Source organism: Adiantum capillus-veneris, chromosome 11 (genome assembly GCF_014529385.1).
Source record: "Adiantum capillus-veneris isolate H3 chromosome 11, ASM1452938v2, whole genome shotgun sequence".
Lineage (NCBI taxonomy): Eukaryota > Viridiplantae > Streptophyta > Polypodiopsida > Polypodiales > Pteridaceae > Adiantum > Adiantum capillus-veneris.
This window is the reverse complement of record NC_140941.1, coordinates 65,890,478-65,909,756: the sequence shown is the minus strand read 5'-3', so window position 1 is coordinate 65,909,756 and position 19,279 is coordinate 65,890,478. Positions and strand designations below refer to the sequence as shown.

General features: G+C 45.9%; 1 protein-coding gene across 2 annotated transcripts in view; it reads left to right on the top strand.

Moving 5' to 3' along the window:
- The window catches only part of MRE11 (DNA repair and meiosis protein (Mre11)), a 116,004-nt gene extending 98,420 nt beyond the window's left edge, over window positions 1-17,584 (top strand). For both annotated transcript variants that reach the window (XM_086523192.1, XM_086523193.1), the window contains exons 18-22: window positions 4,846-5,078; window positions 5,257-5,380; window positions 5,465-5,659; window positions 16,737-16,851; window positions 17,248-17,584. In XM_086523192.1, coding sequence (XP_086379318.1) covers window positions 4,846-5,078; window positions 5,257-5,380; window positions 5,465-5,659; window positions 16,737-16,769 — 585 coding nt within the window. In that variant the 3' untranslated portion in view covers window positions 16,770-16,851; window positions 17,248-17,584. The remainder of the gene's footprint in view (window positions 1-4,845; window positions 5,079-5,256; window positions 5,381-5,464; window positions 5,660-16,736; window positions 16,852-17,247) is intronic.
- Window positions 17,585-19,279: the final 1,695 nt, after the last annotated feature.

The following is a 19,279-nucleotide window of genomic DNA, read 5'->3' as shown; positions in this document are numbered from 1 at the left end:
TCTAATCATCCGGGATATCATAAATACCAACGGACTCTCCATGTTCCTCCAACTGTCATGATTCACAGATGGTCCCCAAACTTGGACCCCATAAAGCATAGCTGAAGCAACCAAAGTATCAAAGAGCCATAGTTTTGTTCGTGGTTCTTGAAACTGAACCTGCGAACACATCCTCTCTAGCCCTCCTAATGCCGCATAGGCTTTGGATAGTCTAGTCTCTGCTGCTCTCCTCAGGGTAAACCTCGGTCCCGTGAATACCACCCCCAGATATGTATATTCATCTGTGTACTCCACAGTGTCCTGGCTATATACGAGTGTAGGTGCCGATCTCTTGACCCACTGTGGTGTGGTGTTAAACACCATAACCTTGGTTTTACCAAGGTTCACAGACAGTCCACTATCATCTGCAAAGTTGTGCAATGCATCCAAATGTCTTTGCATGCCCTCTGGCGACTCTGACATTAACACAATATCATCAGCATATAATAATAAAGGGATCCATGTCCCTGCCAGCTGAGCGCCTTTGTCACCCTCTCTGTCAATGTAGTCAGAGACCTCATCTACATACATACCAAAAAGTGTAGGGGACAAAGGACACCCCTGTTTCACTCCAATAGTGGAATGAACAATGTCAGAAATCCCCTCAAGAGTGCGTACCTGGCCAGTCACTGAGCCGTATAAAGCCATGGTCCCTCATATGATCTCCGTGGGTACTCCCAACTTCAGTAGCCTGTGCATCAATCTGGCCCTTGGCACTGTGTCAAATGCCTTGCAGAAGTCCACAAAGCAACAATACATCCGTCTCCCATGTGCCCGACCCTCCTCAATAATGGCTCTGAGTGTAAGAATATGGTCCAAAGTGGAGAAACCCCTCCTGAATCCAGCCTGTCCTGCTGCTCGTATGCCCTCATTTTTTGCCCATTTACTCAGTTGCTGTTCAAGAATGGATGCATACAACCGTGCCAATGTGTGCCCTATCATAATAGTACGGTAGTTCCCTGGTACTGTGGGGTCCCCTGCCTTGAAAAGAGGTATAATAGTAGATAATCTCCAGGACTCGGGTAGTCCCTCACACATGACACGGTTAAACAACCGCGCAAGAACCTCTGACAATAAATCTCTAGCATGTATCAAGTGCTCTGCCACCAAACCATCATGATCATATGCTCTCCTAGTCCTCATCCTGTCAATGGCGTTCTTCACCATCTCAGTGGTAAAGAAGGTACTAGTGGCTGGACATGGCTCTAGAGGGTTTGGTAATGGTGGTTGCCCAGGTACTGTATATAATGATGCTGCATATTGACCCCAAATCTCGGGAGAGGTAATCACTGGAGGAGGTGAGTGCTCATGGAAGAGACGCCAGGCCTCACCTGAATCTCGACTCAAAAAGAGCTGATACAAATCACGTTCCATCTGGGTTAAAAAGGCCCGCTTCTTCCGTCGCACTAAACGCCGAAGGGCAATCCGAGACTGTCTATATGTAATGACTCCAAGTATAAGCTCGCTCTGAATCTGAACTCTCATCTCTCTGCACTCCTCATCATACCAACTATTCTGAGGCATGTTCCCAGAACGTCTTCTCTGACCTGGTTGAGTGTGTGGGTATGCCTCTGCTGCTATACCATGCAAGATCTCAGTCAATAAAGTGGTGATCTCCTCCACTGTATGTACAGGCTCGGCTGCCCCCATCCGTCTGTAAATCTCTTCCACATAAACTGAATCCGTCTTTGGTGTAAAAGTATACCGTGTGTGTGCAATCCTCCGTGGTCTCTGAGAGACACTATACTGGAAAGAGACTGAAAAATTCAGGAGAGCATGGTCCACTGCTACTCCAACAGGCCTAGGGCCCACACTAAGATCTTGAATATGAGAGATGAAGCTCGGTGAAGCCATGACATAGTCCACTGTACTGGCCCCATGTCTGTGTGGAAAGCATGTGAATCCCCCAGATGAAGGAAAAATCTCTAGACCATTAAGTATGGCCAGACCATGCGTAGTTGTCATCTCCATGAGATATCTCCCATACTCTGTGTGCTCTTTATCTTGTGAGTGTCTGTCAAGTCCCATCTCCGATATATCCATCTCTCTAAGCATCTCCTCCGAGGTATCATAAAATACCGTTTGGGAGTTGGCCGTCCTGGCATTAAAGTCTCCCAAGAGAATGATATCTCCATCTCTAGAGAACTCCCATATGTCATCATCAAGTATAGAGAAAGGGGATTGCCCTCTAGGTGAGGTATAGACCGATGTGCTAGGGGGGAAGTAACATACAGCAATGTATAAGAATCTGCCTGTCTCAGCTCTCAGTCTCACCCACATGTATCTCGCCTGGTCATCTCTCCGGACAATCTGTAATAGCGGCTGCAACTCTTCCTTGAATAAGACTGCTACCCAACCTGAACCTCGACTTCCATGCTGGGATCTAGCGTCTGGCCGACAAACCGTCTCCCATAAATAGCCAGTCACACTTGGCATCAGTTGTCCAGATTTTTGATGTGTCTCCGAGTAAAAGACAATGTCTCTATCTCTGAAGCTATCTTCAAAGGCACCCACATCCAGCCTATATGATCCATTACAATTCCATGCCGCCATCCGGAGTGTGGTCCCATATGTCTCGCATCGTCATGCTGTGCGTTTTTCCAAGACCACTACTTTCCCTCCTCTGTAAAAGGCAATTTTTCCCTTCTCCCTTGCTGCCTTGATCTCTGGCATCAACTCTTGCATATGTGCTATTTGTGCTAAAGTAAGGTCATCCCCCATAAATATTCCAGTTTTCTTAAGTGCTGGTCTCTTCTTCAGGAATTCCTTCCTTGTTTCCAAAGTCGGGAAACGCAAAATAAGTGCTTTCTCTTTGACGTTTCCCTTCTCATCCACTCCCTTCTTTCCTACTCTCCAAGCACCTGTGTGCATAGGTTCTGGGATGCCCATGCGCTGCAAGAGTTCCTTCACTTCGTCTTCTACATTTTCGGTGTCTTTGATACCAGTAATACGCACATGGAGGGCTCTAGTCCTCCTCTTCTGTTCCTCCTCAATGGTCATATTGATGATGGTAGAAGTCTGTGCGACTTCTGGCATCCGGGCCTTCCCTTTCTTTGCACCTTCGATCCATTTTTCTGCTTCATCAACTTTCTCCTGTGTTTTAACAAGGCGCTCCGCCCATGAGGAAGCCTCTTTCGAGTTTTGTTCTTCTCCTTCGCGCAGAGTTTTCACCTGCTCCTTAATATCTTCGAGCTCCTTTAACATCGAGGGCTGATTTCCCCCTTCCGTTTTGGGCATAATTTTGCAAGCTGCAAGTTCCCCTTTAAGCTCTGCGATCACTGCATCTTTTTCCTTCATGCATTTTTCCATATTGGTTTTCCAAGATTCAAAGCTTGTAATTGCCTCATCCAACTTTTTCTGCATAATACATTCCATTACATTCACTTCTGCACGCATTAGAGCCTGCATCTCCCCTTTCACAGATATATACATCTCATGATGCCTACCAAGCATTGCTTTATCTAATTCTTTCGTCATATCTGCATACATAGAATTCTTATAACTATCTGCGTTTGCGTACATCTCTTTCCTGATGTCATCTCTCATAAAGCTGAGCTCAGATTTAATCATCACTTGAACCTTTTCCATCATTAAATCATCTTGGACTCTGACGGCTTTCCCTGCTCGCAGTGAGCTTGGCGAGAGTATACTATCTCTGTTCCTCCGCTTGAAAGTCGCTTTCATTTTTTGTGGGGTGGTGAAGCCACTTGCATCACCATCCTCGATTGGTTGGTCCATCATAGGAGGTCTCGCATCCGCCCTGGTTGGCCTCGCCCTAGTCACTAGGTACTGGCCCTGGTCTTGGCTGACTCCTCGCCCCTAGCCCTGGCAGGCTGGTCTCGTCCCGCCCTCCTGACACAGGACCAGCAGCTTGCCCAGGCCTAGCAGCTCGCCCTTGATCAGGTTGAGCGGACCCTCGTCCAGCAGAGAGAGAGAGAGCTCGCCCCCTCGTCCCTCGTCCAGCAGGTTGGCAACGCGACTGCTCGCCCTCACCTCAGCCAGCTCCGCCTTCGCCCGCGATTCTCGCCAAGAGCCTGCTCGCCCTCGCCCTGAGCCTGCTCGCTCTCGCCTCAGCCAGCTCGTCCCTCGACCAGTAGGTTGCCCTCGCCTCAGCCTGCTCGTCCCTCGTCCACATCAGGTTGCCCTCGTCCCTCGCCACAGCAGGTCTCCCTCGTCCCTCGCCCACAGCAGAGGTCGCCCTCGTCCCTCGCCACAGCAAGTCGCCCTCGCCACAGCAGGTCGCCCTCGTCCACTGCCACAGCAGCTCACCCTCGTCCACTGCCACTGCCACTGCCACTGCCAGAGAGAGATTCAACAGTCCTTCCACTCAAAAGCTTTCGGAGAGAGAGTCGACATGACACGGCGGAGTTCCGCACCGAAGCACTCGATCCTCATAACTCATGACCCTAGATAGAGGCCCAAAACCCTCTCTGAATAGACAATGAAAACGGCCTCGTATCTCATAGTACACTGTGCAATGACATATGTAATGTAACTCTGTCTCTGGCTCTAAATGACATAAACGGCATATCCTGCTATCTGCTGGTATTGGTATATATATATATATATGTGTGTGTGTGTGTGTGTGTGTGTGTGTGTGTGTGTGTGTGTGTGTGTGCGTGTGTGTGTGCGTGTGCGTGTGTGTGCGTGTGTGTGCGTGTGTGTGTGCGCGCGCGGTTTATTACCATATAAGAAAGATTCATGCTCAGTCACTTAAATACCGTGAATAAGAAACCATACCTTAATTTGTAATGCAGAGACCCATCCTCAGCCACTATGAACCAAAAAACATACTCTTTTGTGCAGGGTAGCCTGGCACCAAATTCCAGCAAAGGAGGTTTTAGTGATGATGAAGATGCTGACACAGAGCTGAGAGGAGCTGCAAGGAAGTCTGTGACTACAGTCAGCCAATCAACAGGGTCAACCAGGGGCCGTGGTGGGAGATCGAATGCCAGCACACGGGGGAGGGGGAGGGGTTCTCGAGCAAATTTGAAACAGACTACTTTAGATTTGTCCATAAGTACAAGTCGCTCCCAAAGGTGAATCGATAACACTCATAGTAATTTGATGAATTTTTGTGGTGCATTTGTCCCTGTAGACATTAGTGAAGTTGATTTGAGAAAGTAATCCATGGGTTGAAAGTGTCTGTTGTAGCTAAGTTGCTAAGCTACAAACAGGATGATAGAAAGAGCGAGTTTACTAACATCCTGAGTGCAGGGCAGCATCTACTGCAGCAAGAGCAGCATTTCAGCGGAGTGATCAGGATGTAGAGGATATTGGCACATCATCCAGTAGTGAGGAAGTAATGGGAGATGCAATTGCAGAGTCCGAAAGTGAACCGGTGTGTATGAAGTGCGCTTCTGTAGATGTATGGATTATAAAGACCCCCTTAATTTCATAAAACTTTCTTGTACCTTCTGTCAAGGAACCTACACCCACTAAGGGAAGAAAGCGACAAGCAGCTCAAAAAAAGGAGAAGCGGCCATCATCTGTGCAGAAGCGAGGACGAAAATCTGCAAGCAGCGGTGTTACACGGACAACCTACATTGAAATGGCAGATGATGATGATGAAGATGAGGAGGATCATAGAAGACCGGCATCGTCAGGAGCACCAACACAGGTATGTTGCATGTTCAGTGCTAGGCTTCATTGGTGCCCTGTGCGTGCATAGCGAGGACAGAAATTCAGTACGCAGACCTTATATGAATGTATGCTCCTATGTGCTGGGGTATATGTGTTTGGAAGCATATATTCATACCTAGGGCTACACTCACTACTAGTACCGTTGTGGGGATGTAATTAGCGTGATGGACTGAAAGTTACTTTGCCTTGTGGGTGACTACTGTGCACTGTCCTTAAAGATGTATCCGGATTTTTCTTGGATTTATCTAGGTACAGTTGGCTTAACTTTGTATATCCCCATGGTCCCCCCCCCCCCCCCCCCCCAAAAAAAAAAAAGAAAAAGACAATTGTATGACATCTTATATGGCTTTCACTTCTAGTGTCATAGCCTAAAGGTTATTTAGCCTTTTGCAGACGTTACTATAAAATTTCATTTATTTTATTTCATTTCTCTCTCTCGCGCGCGCGCCCCCCCCGCCCCCCCCCCCCCCCCCCCCCCCCCCCCCCCCCCGCTGCACCCTCGCCTTGCTGCCCGCTCCGCACCCCCTGCTGCACCTGCCCCTCGCGCTTCCCCCCTGCTGCTCCCTGGCTCCCTCTCTCTCTCTCGCGCTGCCCGCCCCGCTCCCTCTCTATCGCGCTGCCCCCCCCCCCCCCCCCCCCCCCCCCCCTCTCAACCTATCTATCGCACCTCTCTCTCTCTCTCTCTCTCTCTCTCTCTCTCTCTCTCTCTCTCTTTCTCTGATTCTTTGGGTCTCACCGTAATGGATCCTCTTGAAGAAGACCCTGATTCTTTGGGCCTCACCGTAAGGGATCCACTTGAAGAAGACCCTGCACAAGACATGGAAGCCGCCGATGTCTCACCTGTTTGCAAGCCGCGAGCAAAGGCAACCTTCGTGCTCACGAATAAGCGGATGGCGCAGATGGAGAGGGAAATGAAGGAGTGGAAAACAGAGATGGAAGGATGGTGGAAGGAGAAGGCCAACCTACTTCAGATGGTCTTCAATGAGGGCGCACAGTGGAAGAAGGAGAAAGAGAGCCTTAACGCAGAAATACAGACGCTCAAAGAAGAAGTCTCAACCCTCAAACAGGAGAACCCAAACGTAGAGATACGGGTACTCAAAAAACAAGTCTCAGCCCTTAAACAGGAGCTTGCTGATAGAGTAAGCAATGGACTAGAGGAAGGCGAATTTCAACCCTCGGTAATAGATGAAATCAAGGAAATTAAGAAACAGGTAAGGATGATCACAGAGGAAGAGAAACTGAGTGTGGCAAAGACATTTTCATGGGCGGAGATGACAACAAGGACGTAGAAAAAGGCGGACGAGGCTGAAAAATGGATTGAGGTCGCCAAGAAAGGGAAAAGTCGAGAAACTCCTTGTACACCGACGCTTATCAACATGACTCTCGAAGAGGAACAAAGAAGGCGGATGCGAGCACTGCATGTGAGAGTGACCGGTCTCAAAGACATAAACAATGTGGAGAAAGAGGTCACAAGCCTTACATCCATGATGGGGATGGAAAAGCCTCTGCACACAAAGGCATGGAGGGTAGGTAAGAAAAGTGATGGCACGGGTGAGTCTTCAAAGGGGAGAGCTCTCATACTACGCTTCCCCTCGTTGGAAGAGAAGAAGGAATTCTTGAGGAAGAGGCCTACTCTCAAAAAGACAGGTATTTTCCTCGGTGATGACCTGACTCTCTCATCGGATGGGGCCCAAGTGACATAAAGACACTCAAAATAAAGCACGACCCACACACACACACACGCGCGCGCGCGCGTGGATTGATGACGTGGTAGCTGTACAGACATACCTAAAATTTCGTTGACAGTGTTGACGTGGTAGATTTTTGCAAAACGCGTTGATAGTACTGATGTGGCAATTGTACCGCAAAACGCACTGGCAGATTTTGGGCATTGCTTTTGGACTAGATGCTTTTGAGTTTGAAGGCTTTTCATGTAAACTGCTTTTGGAGTCTAGGGCCTTTAAATATGAGGCCATGGGCTCATTCTCTGGTATGCTTCTTAGAGAAGGTGTAGAGTCTGGAGTACCGGCTTGTACTGTGTTTATGCAATATAAAGAAATACCGAAAGGGGCGCCAAGGCTTGGGGCCAATACTCTTTGGGGTGGAATTCCGCCACTCCGTCTCTCTCTCTCTCTCTCTCTCGTGAGGCTGAGAGCTGACACAGGTCGATTTCTATATATTGCTATATGTTACTTCCCCCCCAGTACGTCAGTATATGCTGTATCCAGAGGGCAGTCGCCTTTCTCAATTCTAGATGATGATATATGGGAGTTTTCTAGGGATGGTGATATCATCCTCCTAGGAGACTTCAATGCTCGAACGGGCAACTGTCAGACAGTCTTCTACGACACCTCAGATGAGATGCTTAGAGAGTTGGATGTGGGTGAGCTGGGGTTTGACAGATGCTCACATGACAGAGAGCAGACTGAGTATGGGAGATACCTCACGGAGATGACGACTACACATGGGCTAGCCATACTTAATGGCTTACAGCGGTTTCCTGGAGCAGCAGGCTTCACATGCTTTCCACACAGACATGGGGCCAGTACAGTGGACTATGTTATGACACAGCCGAGCTTTATTCCTTGTATTCAGGATTTCATGGTGGGAGCCAGACCAGTGGGCGTAGCAGTGGATCATGCTCTCTTGACACTGTCCGTATCTTTTCAGTTTAGTACAGCCCAGAAATCAGGAGGCAGGTCACACACCCGTTATACATTTACACCAGAGACTGACTCGGTTTATACAGAGGCGATCTGGGATCGTCTATGCACAGTTGCTCCAGGCCTCTCAGTAGAGGAGTGCACTACTTTATTGACTGAGACACTACATGATGCAGCATCAGAGGCATACCCACACACTCAACCGGATCGGAGGCGACATTCTGGGAGCATGCCCCAGAATAGTTGGTATGATGAGGAGTGCAGAGAGATGAGAGCCCAGCTTCAGAGGGATCTTCATTTAGGAGTCATCACCTACAGACAGTCGCGGATTGCTTTCCGGCGCCTTGTGCGAAAGAAGAAACGAGCTTACCTGGCCCAGATGGAGCGAGACTTGTATCAGTTGTTCTTGAGTAGAGACTCAGGCGAGGCATGGCGACTCTTCCATGAGCACTCCCCTCCCCCAGTGATTACTTCTCCTGATGTGTGGGGCCAGTATGCGGCATCGTTATATACGGTTCCTGGGCAGGATCCCCTTCCAGATCCTACAGAGCCATGTCCACCTACGAGCACCTTCTTTACCACTGAGATGGTAAAGAGAGCCATTGACAGGATGAGGACCCGGAGGGCTTACGATCATGACGGTCTAGTAGCGGAGCACTTTATACATGCTAGGGATATGCTGATGGAGGTTCTTGCAGTGTTGTTCAATCGTGCCATGTGTGAGGGATTACCTGAGACTTGGAGGTTGTCTACTATTGTGCCTATATTCAAGGCAGGTGATCCTACAGAGCCTGGAAATTACCGCACTATTATGGTTGGACACACACTGGCACGATTGTATGCATCCATTATTGAGCAGCAGTTGAGTAACTGGGCAGAGGGTGAGGGTGTACGGGCAAAGGGACAGGCAGGTTTCAGGAGGGGTTTCTCCACTCTTGACCATATTCTGACACTCAGAGCTATCATTGAGGAGGGCAGGTCACATGGGAGACGGATTTATTGTAGCTTTGTGGATTTCCGCAAAGCATTTGACATGGTACCGAGAGCTCGACTGATGCGCAGACTGCAGGAGATGGGGGTGCCCACAGTGTTGATTTGGGGGATTATGGCTTTATACAGATCAGTGATGGGACATGTACGCACCCCAGAGGGGATATCTGACTTAGTTCACTCCACTATCGGGGTGAAACAGGGTTGCCCATTGTCTCCTACTCTATTTGGTATGTATGTTGATGAGGTGTCTGATTACATTGACAGAGAGGGTGATAGAGGTGCCCAGCTGGCAGGGACGTGGATCCCATTGTTGTTATATGCTGATGATATTGTCTTGATCTCTGACTCACCAGAGGGTATGCAGCGACAGTTGGATGCATTACACAGTTTTGCAGAGGATAGTGGATTGTCTGTAAACCTTGGTAAAACCAAGGTCATGGTGTTTAACACCACACCGCAGTGGATCAGGAGATCGGCACCGACCTTCACGTATGGTCAAGAGATTGTGGAGTATACAGATGCATACACTTACCTTGGGATAGTCTTCACTGGGCCGAGGTTTTCTTTGGGGAGAGCAGCAAAGACTAGACTGACCAGAGCTTATGCGGCCTTGGGAGGCTTGGAGAGGATGTGTTCGCAGGTTCAGTTCCAGGAACCTCGGACAAAGTTATGGCTCTTTGATACTTTAGTAGCCTCAGCTATGATGTATGGGGTACAGGTATGGGGACCTTCTGTAGGCCAGGATGGTTGGAGAAGTATGGAGAGGCCCTTGGTATCTATGATCTCCCGATTGATTAGAGCCAAGGCCTCCGTACCTCACGCGATCATTCGAGCAGAGCTAGCTGCCCCCCCCATGGAGATTGAGGCGCTTACCAGATCAGTGTCCTTTGTGCACAGCCTATGGGATACTACTAGAGACAGATATGCTAGATTGGCCCTTGAGTCTTCCAGACAGTTAGCTCTACAGGGGGACACTTCATGCTGGTATGCACAGATGACTTCATGGTTTCAGACGCATGGCTTCACCATGGACAGGTTGCCCCCTTTCCAGTATTCTCTTCAGGCACCCTCGGTGTCTCTTACACGGGTGGAGATCACTAGACTCATTCGTCAGGACCTGATCCAGCTCGACACCAGGAGGACATGGATAGAGCCGCATCAGGAGTTGAGCACGAAGATGGCTTTCTATAGAGAGCATCTTCTCCACCTCACAGGAGATGGGTTTGTGATTCGACCCAGCTACATGGACACACATATGTCTCATGGTTTGCGTTGTGCCATTGGTCAGATACGCACATCCTCACATCAGCTCGAGATTGAGACCGGTAGATTCAGAGGGATACCAGCAGACAGCAGGATATGCCGATTATGCCAAAGAGAGCCAGAGACAGAGTTGCACTACATATGTCATTGCACAGTGTTCTATGAGATACGGGGGCGTTTCCACTGCTTATTCAGAGAGGGTTTTGGTCCTCTATCTAGGGTCATGAGTTATGAGGATCAGAGATGTCTTGGACTATATCTACTTGAGTTACACAGGTATAGAGACACTTTACTGGGGAGAGCTAGAGAGAGGCAGTCCCAGAGACACATTACAGATTTCTTTTCACTAGATATGGGACAGCCAGAGGAGCAGCCACCAGTGCAGAGCTCGTCCCACACTCATTCGACCACTACTGGCACTCTCATCGACCGAGCATTGGAGCTACAGAGATACAGACGACCGCGACTGAGGAGAGGAGCTACACAGCATCGACGGAGACTACAACAGAAGATTCGAGCCATACTCTCTCGACATCCAGAGTGCAGATGAGGATGGATCCTCACCATTTCTTCCATCTTTGTTTCACACACTGTTACATCCAGTTTACCGGGTACCTATTGTATCAGCTGCTACACCCACGTAGTTTTAGATTGTAGTAGTAGTAGTAGTATTTTGTTCCACTTCTAGTTCTTTTCTAGTTCTTTTGTACCCAGACATGGTATTAGATTCACTATTTTGTAACTGATTGGTCTCATAGGTCATTTTGGCCTTTTGAAGACGTTAATATAACATTTCATTTCATTTCATTTCTCTCTCTCTCTCTCTCTCTCTCTCTCTCTCTCTCTCTCTCTCTCTCTCTCTCTCTCTCACTCTCAGTTCAGTTGTTATTGAAGTGCTAAAAGTCTGTTCAGTTTGTTCTTTTCTATTGGCACGTGTGCCCGTCTTGTGACAGTGGTATCAAAGCATCAGGCGTCTGCTTTTCTGAAAGCATAACGGTCCTATAAAAGAGTAGATAGAGCTATTGGAATTTTACTTGAAGTATCTTCGGGTTCCGACCTCAGACTTATTAGCCACTTCCACCCTTACTTCATCGCGCATCAGGCGCGCTTCCATCTTCATCGCTCTATCTTACAGGGCATAATACATAAAGAACCCAAGACATGGAATTCATGGATTCAAGAGAATATTTGCGGCTTCTGCTCAACGAGCTTCACGACATTCTTTCGCGGCATCCTCAGTAGAATCTTCCGATGTTGCAAAGTTTTCACCAATTTTTGTACTACATGTTACCCCAATGATGCCCCAGGTGGTACCTCCTCCTCCGGCATCAGAAAGTACAAGAGCTTCCAACCGGCAACCTTCTCAGCCATCTGTTCCAATCGGGGGAGTTTTCAGGAATATGGTGCAGCCATCTGACCCTGATCCAGTGCAATCGCCTTTGCCACCGCCATTGCCCCCACCTCCACCACCACCACCGCCACCAGGCTACAATGGTTGGAGCCCATATGGATACCCTTATTATCCATACCCGGGATATGCGCCTAACCAACCCAAAGATTTCAAAGATGGTGGAACGACTGTCAAATTTTTCACTTTTTCTGGGGTGAAAGATCGCAAGAAAGCATTGCAGTTCTTACAGCAATTCGACAACATCTATGCTTTGGGGAACTATACAGAAGAATCCAAGATTTCTCTAGCAACGAGATTTCTTAAAGATAATGCTATGCAATGGTGGAGTTCAATCGCGACACAACCGCATGCTCCAAGGACCTGGCAAGCTTTCAAGATAGTTTTTGCACGTAGTTACATGACTTCAATGTTTGAAGTCCGGATTTTGGCAGAGTGGGGCAACTTGAAAATGTTTGCTATTGAAACCATGGACGACTATAACCAAAGGTTTCTCGACGTGTACCTTTTGGTGTCCTTCTTTAAGTTCAGTTCCTTGGAGGACCAATGCGAGCGCTACACCATTGGACTACCATCACCATTGCAGGAATATTGTCTCTCCAAGCAAGTCTCTACCATGCAAGAGCTTATGGATCATGCCGCGGTCGGCTACAAGCTCATGAAGGGAAAGTTAAAGTTTTCCACAGAAGAACCTCGGGCCACTAACCAAAACTCCCGGCAACAACGAACAAATTCTTGGGAATCCCGTGAAAACCAACCTCAACGGCTTGGTCTGACACACCGTCAATGAGACGCCTTGTTACAAGAAGGCCGATGATTCGAATGTTTCCAAACAAGGCATACGTTCAATACATGTTCTGAGCGAGCCTCGATGTCCTCAGTGCAACCTTCTGCTCCCACGTCAAACAGATCCCCGGGGCCACCTCCGGCCAAGAGGGCTAGACCTGCTATTGGACTAGTACCCGATATTTATGGTATACACCTCGAGAATTTTAATGAATTATGCAGAGCTTATGAAAAGTCAACGGCTTGAAAGCCCTTATTTTCTTTGACCCCGGAGCTATGGAGAACTTCATCCATCCAGAATTCTTGAAGCAGATGCACTTTGATTATGATGCAGAGGGTGGAGAAATTGAAGCTGAGCTAGCCACTGGGTAAACTCAGAAAGTGGTACCGCTCATTGGTGCTCTTTCAGTGACTATACTAGATTATCATGGAAAAGTCGATTTACACATTATGAAGTTGGGCAATTGCGACGTTCTCTTGGGCATGCCGTGGCACGACAAGAATGATGCAACTCTCGAGGTTCAGAACCGAACTATAACCGTGATACAGAAGGGCAAGCCAGTTGTCCTTAAAGTTGGGTTGTCCGAACAAAGCCTTGAATGACCTCTCTGGTTGTTTTCTAGTTAGATACTTTTGAACATTGTTCGAGAAAGTATTGTTTGAAGTTTGTTTGAAATGGATGCTATCTGTTTTAAACCTGTCTTGGTGCCCATTTGAATTGTTTGACTATGGTTTTAATACTGGTCTCAAAGATTGGTGATTTTACTCTCGGGTGGAGAAGTGAGAAATATTGTTTTGGTATTGTTTGAACCTCGAAACGACGCAGACCGATGCCTGGGGAGCGTTTCGTTGTATGTTTGAAGATCTAAGACATTAGAATTAGCCTCTTTTGACTGCCCATCAGTTTGTGGATGAAATGAGGAGGAAACCTGGAGCATATTGCCCATGTTTTCAAACAAGCCTCTCCAAAACAGGATCGTCATACGAGGATCACGATCACTGACAATAGACTGTGGCATACCATGGTACTTAAACACATTGTACATAAACAATCGTGCCATCTGATCAAATTTTATCTTCTTCCTGATAGGAATAAAATGGGCCTGCTTGCTGAACCTGCAAATAATGGTCCGTATACTATCATTCCATGTCGGCATTCTTGGAAGATCAAGATAAAATCCATAACAATACTTTCCCATGGCTTATTTGGAATAGGTAGTGGCTACAACAACGCTAGTGCCTGTTGCCTATCAAACTTAACCTGTTGGCAAATCACGCATGCTCGCACAAAGGCATCCACATCTCTCCTCAAAGTAGGCCAATAAAAGAATGTCTCGACTGCTTTCAATGTCGCATCTATACCACAATGCCCTGCATACGGTGGGACATGGCTTTCTACCATAGCCATATGTCGCAATGGCCTAATGTCACATAGCCTTCCATGCATTATCAAAAAACCATCCTTGAGGAGGTGGTGCTCATGGCGTTGTCCATCTTGCAAGAGTTCAAAGATCCTTGCAAAATCTCATCAGTAGCATATTGTTCCGTCATGTCATCAAGCTCATGATGATAAGGAATTGACACAACTGAAATTTGTGGCTTTCTTGATAACGCATCAGCCACAACATTCTTCTTGTCTTCCCAATTGGTTCCTAGTCCGAGAAGGACCACTATCCACTTGTATAATACAACACGCTAGTCTAAGGATAAGGGAAGTAGGTGTGTCCTGAATGATACAGTCTCCAGGGATCAATCTGGAAGACAAGGCATATGATCTACTGCTCAGATGCACCAGGAAGAGCAACTATCACACCACAAATCCAAAAGACGAGGCAACCACCAAAATGGCTAAGGAAGAATATCGGCCAAGATACTAACCACACTTGGCTGAAACACACCAACCGCAAGAAATGGGCAAGGAAGCCAAGAACTAAAAGACACTGTGCATGGTACTCTACTGTATTTAGCATTGGTAGTTGATTGAAGATGATAACCTAGACTTCCCCTCTGAAAGAGAAGTATCCTCAAAAGTATGTTTTGGGTAACAACTGACTCAACCCTACGTCGGATCAGAGCAAACATTGTTACAGAAAGCTCCAAAGCCAAAGCTGAGAGCTTCCCTCAAGATAGGAAGTCTCCCTCCCGTTCAATGTTGGGAAAAGAGAATGGGTACCACCAAAAAGAAATGTGAGACAACCTGGTAAATCTTCTTCCTCTGTAACTAAATAGCAAATTTTGAATCTCATGGAACTCGAGACTCAAAGAGAATCACACCATCGGTAAACTCGGACTGCTAAGAATAGGAAGACCTGAAGGGTCGTCACTTGAGGATCAGGTTTGCCAAAGAAGCCGTCAGGGTCCAAAAAGAACCTCTAGCTACTCAAGCAAACTCCTTGAGATCAAACCAAATGTATGCCACTTCTCCGCATCTGCCAAGATCAACCTGTAGGTACAATCCAATAATGCCAAACTGCATATAGACTCGAAAGAGCACATATATTCCAACTGTTGTAATCTTGCTTCCTTAAAACCTTCATCAAGATTGTCCTTTGTACTTGTGTTGAAGAGAACATACCCACAATTAAAGTGTGCAATTAGTATCCAATACTCAACATGATACCAATACTCAAAGGGAGAGTAAAGGAACCGGCTCGGGGAACAAGCCCGTGAAGAACATTGGGGCTGATCTGTAACATGCCAGAAAGCTGGTCAAAAAACTCAAGGAAAGAACCTTCTATACTAGCCAGCCCTGGCCAGATCTGCACCCGAAGAGATGCCCCCAATGTTGGAGCTCTCCAAAGGGATGTATGGAAGAAGCATCCAAATGTTGCTGATTGCGGAAATAGGAACTAGATGTCCCCACCAACTGTCGACACTACGTGCAAACTTGTCATCCAAAGGATCTCGACAAATCTGCTGTCGATCATCAAGAAAGAACTAGATGTCCCCACCAACTGTTGACACTACGTGCAAACCTATCATCCAAAGGATCTCGACAAATTTGTTGTCAATCATCAAGAAAACCGCTCACAAAAGGCTGCAAATTTGTCCCAAAAGTGGTGTTGTCAAGCTCACAAGAGATTGGAAGATGTCCCACAAGTGGTACTGACAAGCTCACAGGAGGGCAAAGAAGTGACCAGTCACCAAATTTGTAGGGCCACACGTGACACTACCAACGGGGAAGGAGAGAGCATGGAGAAAGGAGAAGTTCACACTCCATCAAAAAACTGTTGTCATTGTTGGCTAAAGGTCTAGCACCACATGCTCCACCTCTAAACCTCATCCAAAGAAGTGAGATGATCAAACAAGAAGTGGTTATGGAGATAGAAATAACCCCCTTTGCCTATCAAAGCCAAGTCCAACATGTGCACTGGAACATGCATTTGAATTGTCACTTATATACCCAATGTCACTTTTTAAAAAGAACTTAAAATTAACGTCAAAATAAGTTAAAACCATAGTTTTAAACAAAATCACGCGACAAAGCATTGAAAGACACCAACATTGAAAACATATGCACTCCAAAATTAAAGAAATTGCACATTTCAATCGGAAACTTGAACAAATTGATAATGAGCAAGTATGGCAGAGACGACATTTAAAACACCGTATGTATTAATGGGAGAAAAATCCGCGTCAGTTATTACAAGCTTTTACAAAAATACATTGCAAAAACGGAATATTGCTACACACAAAGATCTACTCTTTTTTGGAGCAAACAAACTTTTCATTGATTACAAACTTCTAGTAAGTAATTGACAATTTCTTAATCTGTTGTTAGTTTTGTTGTTTTACCTTGTCTTGAAAGAGGTTCGGGAAATGATAATGCAGAAGGGTATTTTACTCCATTTAAACGTTGTCTTTGATGTGCGTATGTCCATTGTTTTTGATATAGAAATAGTCACAATATAGTCAAGTCACGTGTTTTTTTGCCATGGCAGACACGGCGGAGCTGGGGCTCATTGAGAAGATGATTCTTACCCATCGACATTCGTGGGGCTATTGGTGTTCCAAAATACATTCTTTTTGCTACAGGGGCCGTCCTGTTAGAAGCCGGTGCGTGTACTTTTTCTTATGGGGAGAGGGGGGAGGAGTAGCTGTATACTAAGTACAAGGAGATGTGGGCCTGTCACTCAGAGGAAGTATAATATTGTGAAAAGCCAATGTGCACAAGCTGTCTATGTATCACGGTGGCATATATGAGGAATGTAAGAACACTTTCTCTTCCTTGCTTCTGAGCTTTTTAATTTGCACCCTCTATAGTGTGTAGGTGTCTGTTACATATTATACTACAAGGATGATTACTCAGTAAAAACATTGGGGTTTGCGATTTTCAAGAGGCATGCTCATATGACTAAATGAGATTATTTGATCCTGGTCTCAACATTGGTGAAAACCACCAGAAATAAAACTTCAATGACACTCCATCTTATTTTCCCAATCTGTACACAGGATATGGAGGATACGGTCAAAGCTGCCGGTAAGGGTTTGGGTCAACGACAGGTAGCAGCCAATCACCGTTCGGCATCCCTGTCAGCTACTTTGAAACCAGTGTACATAATTGTTTTGCTACTTGCTAGGAGACACCCGGGGTTCCCATCTCTTATCCAGAATCCAATATCCTCACTAGTGACAAGTGAAGTTGTATAAAAGGAGGTCTAATAGACAATACTTCTCTCTGCCTCAAAGACTCTGGGAAGAACTTGTGAAGAGAAGAGAGTTGAATTTTTGTATCCTTGTAATAAAAAGAAGTTATTCTCGAAAGAAACCTACTTGTGTGCTTTTGTTCTCTAATGCTTTTTCTCTTGATAGGCTGGTGTTAGTCCTTGGCTTATTTACTGTCACTAAAAAGCAGTTTTTGGGAATTGTTAAGTTGCTAGTCATAGAATAGAAGCTGCAATTGTGGCACGGGTCAACAATTTTCTAGCTTTAGAATTGTGCTAGGAGTAAGATTTTTGAGAAGCCTAAGAAGATTTTTGAGAAGCCTAAGATACATAGGTATTGACTATGTCACAGTACATGTTTTTGGCCTTGTTTAGAAGAAGTGTAATTGTGGGTGCTCAACTAAATGATTAGTAGCTTTTCTTGATCCAATTAGCATAACTAAATTCTAGCCTTTAATTCTCAATTTGAGTAATTACATTGATATTTTGTGTTGGATGTCTTTGCACATGAAAGACATCGGTGTTTCCTTCCTACTTGATCTTAGACCCAATACTGTTGTTTTCAGTTGCTCATTTTTTGAAGTACCGCTTTTGGAGTTTGTGGCAGGTTGCTTCAAGTTAGAGCAACCTTGCTGCTGTTTTCTTTTGATGTATCGAAAACTTTGATCAGTATTGGTTCCTAAAGTACCAATACTCCTTTGCTAATATGGGTTGTTGCATGATAAATGCCCACCTAATGTCAAAAAACTACTGAAATTTAATGTGGCATTCTTGGTCGGCTCAAGAAATATCAAAACACACTATCCAAGCATGAATGACAAAGCAAGTAATTGAGAGGTAGAAAAGGACATTTGACATTGTAGGAGCAATCCAAAGACCCTAGATCTATGCTACGAGTCTATGAAGGAAGAGAGAGAGAGAGAGAGAGAGAGAGAGAGAGAGAGAGAGAGAGAGAGAGAGAGAGACCTTAAAGATCTAATTGACGAGGAGAGTTGAAGTCAAGACTTGTTATTCAAGAGGGAAATGGCATAATAAATCTACCATACTTGGGTGATAGAAAGATTATACCATTTTCCTCTTTTTATTAGCACACCCACACCCATACCCACCCAAGAAGAGTATTTTAACGTTGTAGGAAACTATCCCAAGAGACTTTTAAGGATCTATCCTTGAATAACAAGTCTCAAATACAACTCTCCACGTCCGGGAATTGGCAAGAGAGGATGCATGCATTCACAATGGGCTTGTGCAAACTAGTGGGGAAAAGAGGGCCCTAGTTCCATGTGAATGGGACAAAAGGGCCCCTATCACTCTCGGCTCTAGACAACTATTTGTGTTTTTTCATAGAATTTTTGGGTAAAAGTTCTCCCAAATACTCGAGAATGTGAATGTAATTATATTGACACACATTTACTCAAAAAAATATTAAGAGATTCACATTAGCCTGGCATTGGCAAGGGCCATAGCAATTGTTTGTGCTTTTAAGCTTTGGAGAAAAGGCCATCATAATATCAAAGGGTGTATGGGTTATCATGTCTTATTAAAGGATTCTTGTTTATAGATCCTTGCTAAATTCATTTTCTAAATGTTAGATTATCAAAATAATTCGTAATGTAATTTTTTAAAGCTCTTTGTAGAGAAAGGGATGCTTTGTTGGTGCAAACATGTAGCAGCCCAAGGGATTCACTATGTAGTTCCGTATAGTATCACGTGAGTGCAAGGAAGAGGGGTTTTAAATAGGGGTGCCATAAGGGTATACAATAGTAACCTCCTATCTATTTCTTGATGTCTACCATAGAGAGAGAGAGAGAGAGAGAGAG